The sequence below is a fragment of the Acanthaster planci genome, linkage group LG13 (assembly GCF_054643075.1).
Source record: "Acanthaster planci isolate LZ-2023a linkage group LG13, COTS_SCS, whole genome shotgun sequence".
NCBI classification, from domain to species: Eukaryota; Metazoa; Echinodermata; class Asteroidea; order Valvatida; family Acanthasteridae; genus Acanthaster; species Acanthaster planci.
Window position 1 is genome coordinate 6478454 of NC_141789.1, and position 14933 is coordinate 6493386.

Below are 14933 nucleotides of genomic sequence, written 5' to 3' on the forward strand. Positions count from 1 at the left end.
ATATATTTCCAAGACTTCATCACTGGTTTCAGCTCCACCATTCCGTTCACAAAGCACAGTTTCCCCAAGATTGCTTCAGTATCCTGGCCAATTGCAAGTCACTACCCCGTTTCTAATTATCTGGGTATAATAAACAGACAGTTTCTTCATTAAACCATCCTGCTCATCAGTTTAATCGCTGCCATAGAGTTGTTGTGTTACCCTTTGAGCCACGCCTCCCTTTCCAAGTGAACCTTGTCACTTCTTCACATGGTCCTTCGAGCCCGACAGTCACACAGCGACCTATGGATGACCTAGAAACAAAGAACTGCAAGAGGCGGCATCCACACATGATGTCCGTCCCAGAAGGGAAAGAAGGATTCCGGGGAATCTTGATGACTTTGTTGTCAGCTACAATACCCAGTCCAAGTCCAGAGTTGACAAGAATGAGTACAAATTGGATTCCTGCTCAGATAAAGGCTCTATAGCGTCTAGTCACCATTTGTCAATTACACTGAGCAGTGCTCAGGAAGCCAGGCTTGAAGAACAGAAGAAAAGACAACATCTGGAGGAGATGAAACGTCAGTTTGAAGAAGAGAGCCAACTTGACGATGAGTTGAGGAGACTTGATGATGCTGCATATGAGGCACGGATAGCTGCTGAAGAAGAGGCACTTGCAGCTAGAAGACGAGCAGAGAAAATTGAAAGAGAGGCCCAGCGCCGGCGAGAACAGCTGAATACACAGCTCTCCAGGAGAAGACGACTGAGAGAAGCCAAGCATGAGCTACAGAAAGCCCAACTTATTACGTCCATGACTGGTGAAACTTTGCAGGAGTCAGGTGACACCTTGCCTCAGCCACAGACACTTCAACCAGAGGTTTCCACTGCGTCCCCAGAAGAAAAGGCACAATCCACACCCAATGAGGCCCGTGCCAAGTCACCTGCCATACTCAGTGAAAGTCACCCAATGACATTTAACACCTCTGTAGCTAACACATCTGTGACCTTTTCACCTCAGCATGCTGCAAGGCCTGAATCTCAGTTACCAGCTACATCGGCCATAGCCTCTTCTCCCCTGGGTGGTATATTTCTATCACCAGGTGAAGCCCTGAATCCTACACCACCAGTTGTTGGGCAGCCATTCCACATGCTGACATTCCACCCTCTGTCACCATTCATGCCTCAACCCCCGCAACCTCAACCAGATTTCTCCATCATGTCTGCAGAACAAAGGGCACAACCCACACCAAATGAGGTCCATGCCAAATTACCTGTCACTTGCAGTAAGGGTTACCCAACCATGTCTACCACTACTGTAGTGACCCCACATATGACTTCTTCATTTCAGTGTGCTTCACTACCTGAATCTCAGCTACCAGCAAGACCAGCCATAGCCTGTCACCTCCTGGGTGGCATGTCTCCTTCGCCAGGTGCAGCTCTGAACCCTGCACCACCAATCCCCAGTGTGCCACCAGTAGCGGGGAAGCCACTTGTCACCCTGCCATCGCACCCAGATTCACCAGTCATGCCGAACATGACAGAACTATTGACCACTTCATCTTATGGCGTGCCCAGTCCAACCTTACCACACTTCATCACTGGCAAGGAACTGACTTTGCACCCTAAATTTGGCCCTGGACAATCCTGTTAATGTTCATCCACACCTCAGCGAGCAGTATAAATATCAGATTCTGCTTGGGCATCTGGGGGGCAATATCCTGAGGTTGGCTAAGGCATATATGCAAGACCCAAAACCATTTCAGCAGCACTCCAAGCCCTCAAAGACAAGTACGGTCAAGCACGTCAGCTGGTCCAGAGTGAGATAGGCATGAACATGCCTTTTGTCAAGTTTGGAGACCACGTAGCCTTCGACGACTTTGTGCTTTCAGTCCAGTCACTGGTTGGAATGTTTCGCTCCCTAGAAGGAGAAAATGGCTATGAACTCAAGTGCGGTTCCCATGTGGACCGACTGATCTGCAAACTACCAACAGGATATCGTGATAGATTCGTGGAACACTGCATCAATCGCTGCATTCTGAAAGCAGACCTATACCCTAAACCATCTTGCTGACTGGTTGCAAGTACAGTCACGGGCAAAGCGGATCGCTGGTCAAGCTGCAACAGTCTACAAAGAAGATAACCCCAGACAAGAGAGGAAAGACAAGTTTCCCCGCAAGAAAGGGAATCAGCCTACTGCTGTTTTCATGGCTGATGACAGAAAACAGATAACGGGAAAGTTACCTTCACAACAGTTGCCATCAAATGACAAACGTAAGGCCTTCTGTCCACACTGCAACAACTATGATCACTACTTGAATGGTTGTACTGAATTCAAGGCGCTCAATAACCAGCAAATAATCAAATGGCTGAAGGAAAAGTCCAGATGCTGGAAATGTGGGCGCACCCATAAACCTGAGCAGCGTACATTGAGAAAACCATGCAACACCTGCGAGGAGATCCACTTGACTGTACTGCATGACGCCATTCAGCAAGGAGCAAGCAGAATCTATACTGTTGGAGTGATGACTCAAATGACTTACCTAGACCGGCCCCTGCGTCCCCATAATGTCATGTTAAAGGTCGTTCCAATCACTCTCCATGGTCCTGCTGGCAAACTTGAAACACATGCTGTGCTTGACGATGACTCCATGAGAACAATGGTGCTCAACGATGCAGTCCAGCAACTGAACCTCAATGCGAAGAAAGACTATATTCTCTTATCGACAGTTCAACAACTGCCTTTCCAATCTGAAGGGCAATCGGTCAATTTCCAAGTGTCCATGAGGGAACATCCTGACACCAGGTACGACATAAAAGGAGTTTTCACCGCTGACAGTTTATGCCTGTCAGAATATACCTATCCAGTTACAGGTCTTCAGAAGCGTTGGCCCCACTTACGTGGAGTTGCACTGCCTCTGATCAACAACGCAATTCCCTCGATCCTGATTGGCGCTGACTACTCTGACCTAATCACCCCACAGCAACCGGTGAAATTGGGCCCCAGTGGAGCACCAGAGGCTGTATGCACCGAATTGGGTTGGACACTTCAGGGACCGGCTGGAGTCCTGAAGGAACAGTTCAGTGAGCAGAAGTGCTTCAAGATTACCATTTGTCCAGAGAACCATGACCTTATGCAGCAAGTTGAGAGATTGTGGAAGGCTGATGTGATCCCTTACACTAGTGAGAAGATTGTAACCCGTTCCAAGCAAGACCAGTATGCTGTGGAACTGCTTGAAGCAAAAACAGTTCGCATTGAAGAAGGAGGAGTTCTGCGCTATGCCACACCCCTCTTGCGGAGGAATGATGGAACCCACTTCCATGCTGGCAAAGAAGCAGTTTTCCCAAACCTGAAGCGTACAGAGAGACAACTCTAGAAACATCCTGACCTTGCTAGGATCCACAAAGAGCAAATTCAGAAGCTACTTGATGCAGGCTACGTGAGAGTCCTCAGTGATGCAGAAGCCCAGCAGACTGAGGAGAGGTACTTTCCACATCGCATTGTTGAAACCAGCGGTAAGCCACGTTTGGTGTTCAACTGTTCATTTGAACATGATGGACAGGTGCTGAACGGCCATCTCCTACCCGGACCCAAGTATGGAGCATCCTTCCTTGGAGGAGTCCTCAGATTTAGGCAGCACCCTGTGGCAGTATCTGGAGATATCCAAGCAATGTTCCACCAGATACGTCTCCTACCAGCCGACAAACCCCTCTTGAGATTCATCTGGCTGAACATGGACAGAGCATCTAAGCCTAATGTCTATGAGTGGCAGGTTCTTCCGTTCGGCACACCCTGTAGCCCCTGCTGCACCTCATTTGCCCGCAAAGGCATGTACTCGACCACCAGAGGGGCAACGAAGAGGTCGCACGTGCTGTCCAACAATCCTTTTATGTAGACAACTGCCTGGACAGTCTGCCCTCAGCCAAAGCAGCTAAAGAACTGGTCATGAAGATACGCACACTGCTTGCAACAGGTGGCTTCAACATTCGCCAATGGGCAAGCAATATCCCCTCAGTGGTAGCAGATCTGCCAGCTGCTGCCAGATCTGATGGATTTGACCTTTGGCATGTCTTTGGTCAGAGTGACACACCCAAGGCCACACTTGGACTGCAGTGGAAGTGCGATGCAGATGACCTTGGCTACAAGCACCGACCCATTGCTTACCAAATGCTCAACCTCGGAACTGTCTACAAAATCATGGCCAGCCAGTATGATCCAATTGGTTTCGTTGCACCATTCACTGCAAGAGCTAAGGTAATTGTCCAGGATCTGTGGAAGTCAAAGAGAACCTGGGATGACCCGATAGAGTTTGGAGATATCCTCACCAGATGGCACACATGGGAACAGGAACTGGCTGACCTACCAAAGCTTCGACTGCCAAGGTGTTACACACCACCTGAAGTTGACACTAAGACGACCAACCGAGAAGTCCACATCTTCAGTGATGCCTCAGAAAGAGTCTATGGCTCGGTCGCCTACCTGCGCACTGAAGGTCACAAAGGAAGCATCCATACCAGTTTCATCCTCTCATGTTCCAGGGTAGCTCCCAAGGGGCAACTTTCCATCCCAAGGTTGGAACTTTCTGCTGCACTGGTCGGTGCACAGTTGGCAAATTTGCTCAGAAAGGAGTTGACCCTTTCCATCCAGAAGATTACCCTGTGGAGTGATTCCACTACAGCACTATGCTGGCTGAAGTCTGACTCCTGCAGATACAAGGTGTTTGTCGGGACACGAGTAGCAGAGATACAGTCCCTGAGCAATCCAGAGAATTGGTGTTATGTTGACACAGCCAACAACCCTGCTGATGACATCACTCGGGGTAAGACGGTGTATGAACTCTCTAATGAACAAAGATGGAGAAATGGCCAGTCCTTTCTGTCCTTACCTCCTCATCGCTGGCCGGCAAGCCCCTTGGTTGACGAACCGGACGACACCGTAGAACTGAAGGGAGCAACATTCTGTGGAGCGATCACCGTGAAAGAGCCCCAGTTGCCAAACCCAGAACAGTACCGCAGTTGGAATGGCCTCATACGGGCTTTCAAGGAGCTTCATGACGCAGCGGCAACTGCTGACATATCTCTTTCAACACTGGTCAAGAGGGAAGAAGTCATCGAGATCAAACTTTTGCTTCAGGTACAAGTAGACTGCTTCCCACAGGAAGTCCATGCTCTGATGCAGAACAAGCAGTTACCTTCTGGGAGCAGATGAGCACAGCTCAGCCCTGAGCATGATGAAACCTCTGGACTGATCAGAGTGGGAGGCCGATTGCGACAGGCAGAGGACGAAGTTAAGCACCCAATCATTCTTGACCCGAAGCATCATATCACCAAGTTTGTTATCCAAGTCTACGATCAGCGACTCCTTGCTGAAATACGGTGGAAATTCTGGATCCTGCGAGGCCGAGAGGCAATTCACCAGCGCCAGTGCAACGACTGCTGCAAGTGGCGCAGCAAACCAGCAGTTCCCAAAATGGCCGACCTGCCCTCTTCCAGTCTCCGTCTCTTCAAGCCAGCCTTCTTCTCAACGGGCGTTGATTGCTTTGGGCCAATGACGGTTAAGATTGGTTGACGCACAGAGAAGAGATGGGGAGTCATCTTCAAGTGCATGACCACACGTGCCATACACTTGGATTTGCTGGAGAGCTTAGACACAGATGCATTCCTGATGGCCTTTCGCCGTTTGACCTCCCTAAGGGGTAAACCATATGAAATCCTGTCTGACTGCGGGACCAATTTCAAGGGTGCAGAAGCAGAACTCTGAAGTGCCTTTGCTTCCATGGCTCCAGATCTAAGCCAACAGTTTTTAAACAAAAGGTGTGATTCCAGTTTAACCCGCCAAATGCTCCCCACTTCGGCGGCTCCTGGGAGAGAGAGGTGAAGTCGATCAAGGCTGGACTCAGAGCTGCTTTGGGAGACCAGTCAGTCACAGAACCAGTACTCCGAACCGTCTTAGCTGAAGTCGAGGGGATTCTCAACTCAAAACCCATGGGTTACGTCTCTTCAGATGCTGTTGACGTTGATCCGATGACCCCAAACATGCTTCTGATGGGGCAGCTAGATCCTAACCTTCCACAGGTCGTCTACACCTCCAAAGAACCCATGGGACGAAGTGAGCCCAGTTCTGGGCTCACTTCATCAAATCCTACCTTCCCAGTCTACAGAGTCGGCAAAAGTGGCAGACTGAATCCAGAGACCTGGCCTGTGGAGACGTCATCATGGTCGTCGAGCCCCCAGCTGGTTAGAGCTCAGTGGCCAGTAGGGAAGATATGCGAGACACATCCTGGAACTGATGGACGTGTGAGAGCGGCAAAGGTCTGAGTCCATGACAAGGTGTACACCAGACCAGTTGCCCCCTTGATCCGTCTGCCAGAATGCAAGGACGACGACAACTGCCTGTCTGAGGACCATCACAGACTGAACACTAACTTAAGACTTTCTTGGTTTCACATTTAGTACCCAAATGTGGGGGCGGCTGTAAGAAAGTCCCTCACTGTCTACTGACCGGGCAATAGTTGGTAGGGCGCCCTCAGTAGGTTGCTCATTCTGGCACCGTACATTCCGTTCTAAAGTTAGGTTTACCAAGCTCATATCCAATCAACATACCTCCAAATTTGCCCTTACCGTGCGTTACTGACAATTGTGAGTACAGCCATATGTTCTTTAGTGTTCATAGTATAAGATTATACAGTGATTCTTGTGTTAGTATGTAAAATAGAGGAGTTTAGAGTACAAACCTTAGCTTTAATTGGGGACAATTGTTGCAATGTTACATGTACAATTATGTTGTCTAGTGGGCACATGTACGTGCATCCCAGTATTTCTGTTTATTCCCCAGTCGCCACGGTTTCCTGTTCCATATATTTCCAAGACTTCATCACTGGTTTCAGCTCCACCATTCCGTTCACAAAGCACATTTTCCCCAAGATTGCTACAGTATCCTGGCCAATTGCAAGTCACTACCCCCTGTTTCTAATTATCTGGGTATAATAAACAGACAGTTTCTTCATTAAACCATCCTGCTCATCAGTTTAATCGCTGCCATAGAGTTGTTGTGTTACCCTTTGAGCCACGCCTCCCTTTCCAAGTGAACCTTGTCACTTCCTCACAGTGAAGCCTACAATACCGATGTTAGATGACCGGCCAATTTGCTCTTGGGAGAATTGCAAAAAAAAAAGTGAAATGTGTAGCGCCATGACTGCGAATGCCAACACCCAGCATTCCAACCCATGTATTGCCACGCCTTACAATACTGTTTGTGGCTGCCTTAGACCCACATGTGCCTTGGGGAGTTTTGAACTCTCATAACTTTAGAATGTGTCTCAAACTTGTAACTTATGAGACCCAAATGATTATTCATTCACAACCTAGTGGACTATCACACACAAACTGTGGGTCACTTGACACTGCTCTTGTGGTGTGTGCTTGTTCACTGAGATTGAGATAACAATCTGGAATTCAATGGAAAGAAACACTAATAAGAAAACAGCAATACATGGGAAATTATAGAAGTTAACTTGGCAAACTGAGTCATAAAAAGAAGTCTAGTCACTAATCTGCAGCTTTCATGACTGTTACAGTTTCTTGACTCACAGCATCAACAAATCAAAGAAATAAACCAAAGGTATCTAAATAATTCAAAACTTGGGTAACCAGAACTATCCTTAATTCTTCTGAATCTCTAGCATTAAGCTAAAAACTACTTCTGCATAAACAGCATGGCATAGCATGAACAGCACATTGTTGGTCAGATAAAAGTATAGTCAGGGATCACTGAATGGTTATCCTCTCAAAGAAATCTCAGGAAATATGAACAAATAACTTAAGCTGTCTTATCCAAAATGCTAAAAAAATATAAAGGAAAATACTTCTTACCAAAGTGGGGGTTTGCTTGCCTTACCTTATTGTTCAATTATTAATCTTTAGTATATAGGATTTTTGCTAGAAAATGAAGGTTTATTAGATCAAAGTTTGTGTCATTTCTATCTATATAAACCCATGCATTTAACATGCAAGTTTATTCTAGAAATAAGGTTATGTGTCTTGGATGAAGCCTCAAACCTTTATCATGCAAATATCTCATTGTTTATTTTCTGTTTGAACATGTAAGATTCTTAATTTGGTGAGATCTGTTCTCAATACTGTTATGGTTACATGTTTTTGATTGTCAGATCTCACGATGTTCTGTATGATGTTCTAAGATGTTCTATGATGTTCCATGAGTGATGTTCACCAACGTTCACGATGTTCACTGACATTCATGATGTTCTACCGTTCAATGTCATTCAATGATGTTTCACTCGGAATAAATCACATGTTAAGTTACATCCGTGAGAGCGTGTCTGCCATTGACTGCTAGCTGGGTAGTTGGCGCAGCTACAGTGAGATCTCGGGATCATCATTTCGCTAGTCTTCGTATGAGGTGGACCACACTGATGATCCTTTCTGAACCGGCGATGCTACACAAGCGTCGAGTGCCGCATGTCTTCCGTAGGCCAACCGGTACCATTCGTCCTTCACCTAGCTTCATCTCGGACATCATGGACCAGGTGAAACAAGTCTTCGACTTCTCATCAGGTTTCCTGTCCACACTTATTGGCTCAAGCTTCAGCAAGTTCCAGAGACGGGAGAGTCGACCAGCATCAAAAGTTCAGCAAGTCCAAGACTAAGTCTACATGAACTGTGCAGAACTGTACGCGGAACTTAACAATGAACAGTCAGTTATTGACAATAAAATCACGTAACGTTGTGCCATGAATGTCACGTAAAGCATAGCGTATGAAGTTTGTGTAAAATTTGCTGTAAGAATTTAAGAACCGATTGCATACAACTTTCCAGATCAGCCGTGTTTTGGGAAACATTTTTGCTGCATTTTGTTTACTGCACAGTGAAACACCATTAGCCTACGTGTACTCTCGCATTGTTTACATTTGTGCAACATTGTTCACTACCGATTTGAGTCATTGTTTGATGCTTAATGAGAGATTGTTGAATTGCATTTTGTTTCGTGTTACATGCACATCACTGACATTTCATCCATAGCATACTGTGCATTGACAGAATATTTTCTGTGTACTTTATTGAGAAGTGTGTTGCTGCTGAATTTAATTGCTTCTTGATATAGTTAAATGCGCACACAGTCATAGTTAATAGAGATGCCTGATGTAGTTAAAGGTGCATTTATGTATCATTCTACAAGCACATGTTATTCTTGTTGACCGTAGATTTACAGAAAATGTGAAATTATCTTGCATTGATAATACTGTTCCCAAGTTAATGTCATGGCTAGCCAGGAAGTGAACGACCAATACCAAGTGAAGCAGCATGAGGAACAGATTGAAGAACACACTTCAGCCTTAGAGTCAGTAGACGATCCCGCAGAAAGAGAGCGAATCTTGAAGGAAGTCAAAGTCAAGCAGGAGCAACTCCTCCAACCTCAGCAAGCCCTCCGATGGCAAAAGAAGGAAAAGCAGCGGAGCAAAGCAGCCCACGACCAAGATGGCTGAGCTTCAAGAATTAGAGAAAGCTAAAAAGCAAGCAAAATTGAAGAAAACTTTCGCCCAAAAGTATGAGTCGTGGAAGGAATGCTGTAAGGCTGCAAGATGGCAGTTGAAGGGTTATTGCACGAGCCACATGCTGACTGAAATCTCTTCATCACTGCGTATCACCAGGGACGACCTGATAGATTCATACGATGCTTGCCAAGAAACTGGACCCCCAGAACAAGAATTGCGACGTAGAGTTGACACATGCTCAGCTTTAACGCAACAGCTCTTGAATATTGTTGCTGTCAAGGAAGATGCGTGAACAGCATATATCTCCAGAGAACTAACACAATTGCTACATGCTGACAGCAATGCATCACTGTTCTTTACGAAAGCACCAAGCCAAGGGTCCTTCGGCTCATCCGAGAGCATCTCGAGTAGATGAGCAAAAGGTGCTGCCGAATTGGCAGCTCGTGAGGTAGAAATAAAAATGCTGGAAGTAAAACAACAAAAGCAAGCAGAACTGGACGAGCTGCAGTGGCAAAAGGAAGAGATGCAACGACAACAAGACAAGAAACAGAGAGAAATAGAACGACTAGAAAAGGAAAAGGAGCTGGAGGTAGCACGCGCCCAATTTGAAGTATACGACCGGGAGTGTAATGGCAGTCAAGACGGTAGTCAAGTAGGTGCCCTACTTGATGAGCCACATCTTGAACCAACTGACGTAAGGAGCAGTCACAAATGACACAACCAAGCCCAGTCAAGTCATCAGGAGGTGGTGATGTAGCTGCACTGTCTATTAGCCTGAGAGATTGCATGGCAATCCAGAAGTTGCCTCCTCCAGAACCAACTGTGTTTGTGGGAGACCCAATCCACTATGTTGAGTGGAAAACCAGCTTTAACCACTTCGGACCGGGGCATTTTTCAACGTTGAGGATGCTGGGCCGGCATGACTATCATTTTTTCCGTTTTCAAAATCCTTCAACAATTCATCATTCCATTTGACAGTCGTTTATAGCCGCAGGGAGTAATCTTCAGGCACTACTCTAAGTTGACAGGTGACCTTCATTGACGCCCGAATATTTCAGCCAGGCCTGCAGCCTTGTAAACAGAGCCCAGATTGTGCGGTGTTATACAGCTGTCTTTTGTTCACGAACCTGGCTCAGTGCACTGCTGACCTCTTTTCAATAGGGGCCAGATTAGCATGCAGCGGTGCTGTGTTGCTCATCGCTGCGGTGGTGGAGAGCTTTTGTCCCCGGTGGTAATCCGCTTGCTCTAAATACCCCAAACCCTGGTATACGGTTTCTAAATAACGCTGGATTATCACCACTTTTGAGAGCGAAAAATGCCGGTCATGCCCAGCAGCCTGGTCTTTTGTTAGGAGTACGGTCTTTTGTTACAGGGCCCTGTTTCCTTTGTCCAAGTTCGGAGACCCCGGCCACACATATAAACCATACGGCTCCGATCCCGGAGTCCCCGGCTGGTAGTGGTTAAGACACTAATTGAATCAAAGGGTATCTCCACGCCAGAGAGAGTATACTACTTGAAGAGGTATCTTGGTGGAGAAACGCTTAAGGCAGTGGAGGGCTTCTTCTACCGCACATCAGCGGAGTAATATGAAGGGGCTTGGCGGCTACTTGAGGAGCGTTATGGGACACCCCCTCAAAATCCAGAAGGCGTTTCGAGATAAATTATCTAAGTGGCAGAGGATAGGCCCGAAGGATGCTAACGCTCTGCAACAGTTTGCAGATTTCCTCAAGGCACGTAAAGACGCCATTCCTCATGTTCCTGCCTTGAAAATACTGGACGACTGTGAAGGGAATCAACGTCTTCTCTCCAAATTGCCAGATTGGGCTACAGCTCGATGGAATAGGAAGGTTACACAGATGCTTGATGAAACAGGTGACTACCCTGGGTTTGAAGAGTTCGTGGAATTCATTTGTAAGGAAGCTAGAGTAGCATTCAATCCCATCTCTTCACTGCATGCACTGAAAGTGGCAGACCTACCAGAGTCAGAGGAAACACGAGAAGCTAAGAGAAGAGCCAACCGTAGCAGGGGCACAACTCTAACAGTTGGTTCTCATGAGCTGCACAAAAAGCCCAAGGAAGGCCAGCTCCCGAAGTTTTGCAAGAAGACTGATCATCATTTGAGTAAATGCCCTGGCTTTGATACGAAGTCTCTTGTCGAAAAGAGAAAGTTTGTCCAAGAAAACAGGTTATGTTTTGCCTGCCTGAAGAGAGGTCATATGTCCAAGGACTGTCGTAGAAAGCTGAGCTGTGATAAGTGTAAAAGGCGACATCCGACAATTCTGCATGATGATGCTCTGGCACCGACAACCGAAACCAATCCCAAGGGAGAGAATTCCAAAGAAGAGAACTCCAAGGAAGTACATGCACGTGTGATGTCATGTGGCATGCAGATGGGAAGTGGATGTGGCACTTCGATGATAGTCCCAGTCTGGGTCTCATCTACAGATTCTCCTTCAATGGAAGTGCTGACTGATGCCCTATTGGACACTCAGAGCGACTGCACATTTATCCTGGACCACACTGCAAAGTCCATTTCAGCCTGTTGTGAACCAATATGACTCAAGCTTTCCACAATGACATCAGCATCTTCCACGATCGATTGCAGTGCCGTCACCAGCAAGTTAGAGGCGTACATTCATCCAACAGAGTGCAAATTCCTCGAGCATACACAAGGGATTTCATTCCAGTGAACAAGTGCACCATTCCTACTGCAGACACGGCATGAAGATGGCCTCACCATGCTAGCATAGCCCACGAGATGGTCCCCATGCAGAATTGCGAGGTTGGCATGCTCATTGGCTATAACTGCCCACAAGCCTTGGCGCCAAGAGATACCATAACTGGTCAAGACGACGAACCATTTGCCATCGAAACAGATCTTGGGTGGACAATTGTGGGCTACGATGACTCCAGTTCCAGTAATTACGCCACAAGTGTCTGCCATAGAGTTTCAGTGACGGAGGCTCCAAGCATCACTCCTTTGAGTGTGATAAGAGCACTGGAGACAGACTTCTCTGAGAAACACCATGCCGAAAATTCCATGTCGCAAGAGGATATCCAATTCCTCAGCATTTTAGAAGCCAATATTCGACAGACCGAGGCTGGCCACTATACCATGCCACTTCCCTTCAGAGGGGGAAAGCCAACACTGCCGAATAACAAGAAAACAGCTGAGGCACGTCCCAATCATCTTAATAAGAAGTTCAAGACCAATCCAAAGTACCACACTGATTACACGAAGTTCATGGAGGAGTTCATAAGCAGGGGAGATGCTGAAATGGTTCAGAGCCAAGGAGAAAATGGCAGAATTTGGTATATTCCACATAATGGAGTATATCACCCCAAGAAACCAGGAAAAATCAGAGTCGTGTTTGACTGTTCGGCGCGTCATGGCGGAACTTCTCTAAATGGTCATCTCCTGACTGGACCAGACCTCATCAACAATTTGATTGGAGTACTACTTCGGTACAGAGAACATCCAGTGGCCATCATGTGCGACATCGAGAAAATGTTCCACCGATTCCAAGTCAACAAGGATGACCGTGACTACTTGCGATTTCTGTGGTACGAAGGTGGAGACCTGGGCAATGGGTACACCTCTTTGGTGCAGCTTTGTCACCGGGATGTGCCAACTATGGCCTGAAATACCTAGCCAGTCAACATGAGAATGAATTTCCCAGTGCAGCAGTCTTCATCAAAAGAAACTTCTATGTCGACGATGGTCTTAAGAGTACAGAAACAGAAGATGAAGCAAGGAAATTGGTAGTAGAGGCTCATGAGCTGTATGCCAGAGGAGGGATGCGACTACACAAATTTGTGTCGAACAGCAGAGCAGTCATTGAGGACATCCCAAGCGATGAACGGTCAGCTGGAATTGAGGATGTAAACCTGAAGAAAGATGATCTTCCTATGGAGAGGGCCCTTGGCATCCAATGGTGTGTCGAGTCAGACATGTTCCACTTCCGAATCGAGACCAAGGATCAAACGCCAACACGCCGAGGAATCCTATCAATGGTGGCCTCTATCTATTACCCTCTTGGTTTCCTTGCCCCTTTTGTGCTAATTGGGAAAGGAGTTCTCTAGGAAATGTGTCACAACAGAGTAAGCTGGGATGATCCACTTCCTGATGACTTGCGTCCACGGTGGGAGAAGTGGAAGAATGATCTGCTTAATTTGAAGCAAATCCAGATACCCAGGTGCTACAAGCCAAATGACTTCGGAAAGGTCATTGCAGTGGAGCTACATCGGTTCTCTGATGCAAGTACAAGAGGATATGGCCAGTGCTCCTATTTGAGATTTATTGGAGAAGATACGGCGCATTGCACACTGGTGTCGGGGAAAGCCAGAGTTGCCCCCATCAAGGTAGTCACCATTCCTCGCCTCGAGTTGGCAGCCGCAGTTGTATCGGTTCAGATGAGCCATATGTTTAAGGAGGAATTAGTGTTGTTCATCGACAGGGAATATTTCTGGACAGACTCTCAAGTTGTCCTGGGATATATCTGCAATGAAGCTAGGCACTTCCATGTCTTTGTAGCCAACAGAGTCCAGAAAATCAGGCAGTTTTCTGATCCCAGTCGGTGGTATTACATTTCAACAGAGCTCAATCCAGCTGACCACGCCTCACGAGGAGTTTTCGCTAAGGAGTTGCAGGACTCAAATTGGTTCAGGGGTCCCAAATTCTTGTGGGACAAGGAAATGGTGATTACTGAGAAGGAACCAGTGCGTGAACTGAATTCCGACGATCCAGAGGTGAAAGGTGTAATGTCGCTCCAATGTACTGCCTCACCAGAGTCCTTCGACTGGGAGGACTGCCTGTCCTGATTCTCAGATTGGTCAAAGCTATTGGGAGCTGTGGCACGTATAAGACGACTGAATCAGAAAGAGAAAGGTCATGTTGGCCTCTCCACTCCCCAGAACGAAAGGAAGCAGAAAGGCTCATTGTGAAATCCGTCCAGAGGCAAGCGTTCCCAGAAGAAATCCAATCATAGAGTGGCACAGATAGAGTGAGGATGACTAGTAAAATCTGTAGCCCGAATCCTTTCTCAGACGATGAAGGCATTCTAAGAATTGGAGGACGCCTCAAGAACGCAGAAGTTCCCGACAGCATTAAGCATCCAGCCATTTTGCCAAGAGACGGACATCTTACCCGACTACTCACCTCACATTTCCACAAAAAGGTGTATCACCAAGGAAGAGAAATGACCTTAAATAAGGTGAGGGCCAATGGATATTGGATTATGGGGGGGTCAAAGTAGTTGCCAGCCACATACACAAGTGTACAACATGTCGCCGTCTACGACGGGCAGTTGAAGAACAAAAGATGGCTGACCTTCCGAAGGACAGAGTAGATCCCTCCCCACCATTCACATCTTGTGATGTAGACTGCTTTGGTCCGTTCACTGTAAGGGAAGGCAGGAAGGAGCTTAAGAAGTATGGAGTCCTGTT

General features: G+C 47.0%; 3 protein-coding genes across 3 annotated transcripts; all 3 read left to right on the top strand.

The window, feature by feature from the left end:
• Positions 1-2636: 2636 nt before the first annotated feature.
• On the top strand, positions 2637-6294 carry LOC147796936 (uncharacterized). The gene is made up of 4 exons (XM_087145117.1): positions 2637-3333; positions 3873-5110; positions 5294-5530; positions 5803-6294. Exons 1-4 carry the CDS (start codon positions 2637-2639, stop codon positions 6292-6294), a joined length of 2664 nt encoding a protein of 887 aa, XP_087001243.1.
• Positions 6295-12246: 5952 nt separating this feature from the next.
• On the top strand, positions 12247-13131 carry LOC147796937 (uncharacterized). Its single transcript, XM_087145118.1, has one exon. It carries the CDS (start codon positions 12247-12249, stop codon positions 13129-13131), a length of 885 nt encoding a protein of 294 aa, XP_087001244.1.
• Positions 13132-13574: 443 nt separating this feature from the next.
• LOC147796938 (uncharacterized) lies at positions 13575-14309 on the top strand. The gene has a single exon (XM_087145120.1). It carries the CDS (start codon positions 13575-13577, stop codon positions 14307-14309), a length of 735 nt encoding a protein of 244 aa, XP_087001246.1.
• The last annotated feature ends 624 nt before the right edge of the window (positions 14310-14933 follow it).

Coding starts and splice junctions, on each gene's coding strand:
- LOC147796936 (XM_087145117.1), top strand. CDS start 2,637: ATGGTGCTCAACGATGCAGTCCAGCAACTGAACCTCAATGCGAAGAAA. Junction 3,334..3,872: donor AGTTTTCCCAAACCTGAAGC/GTACAGAGAGAC, acceptor CCTTTTATGTAG/ACAACTGCCTGGACAGTCTG. Junction 5,111..5,293: donor AGATCAAACTTTTGCTTCAG/GTACAAGTAGAC, acceptor CTTGACCCGAAG/CATCATATCACCAAGTTTGT.
- LOC147796937 (XM_087145118.1), top strand. CDS start 12,247: ATGGTCCCCATGCAGAATTGCGAGGTTGGCATGCTCATTGGCTATAAC.
- LOC147796938 (XM_087145120.1), top strand. CDS start 13,575: ATGTGTCACAACAGAGTAAGCTGGGATGATCCACTTCCTGATGACTTG.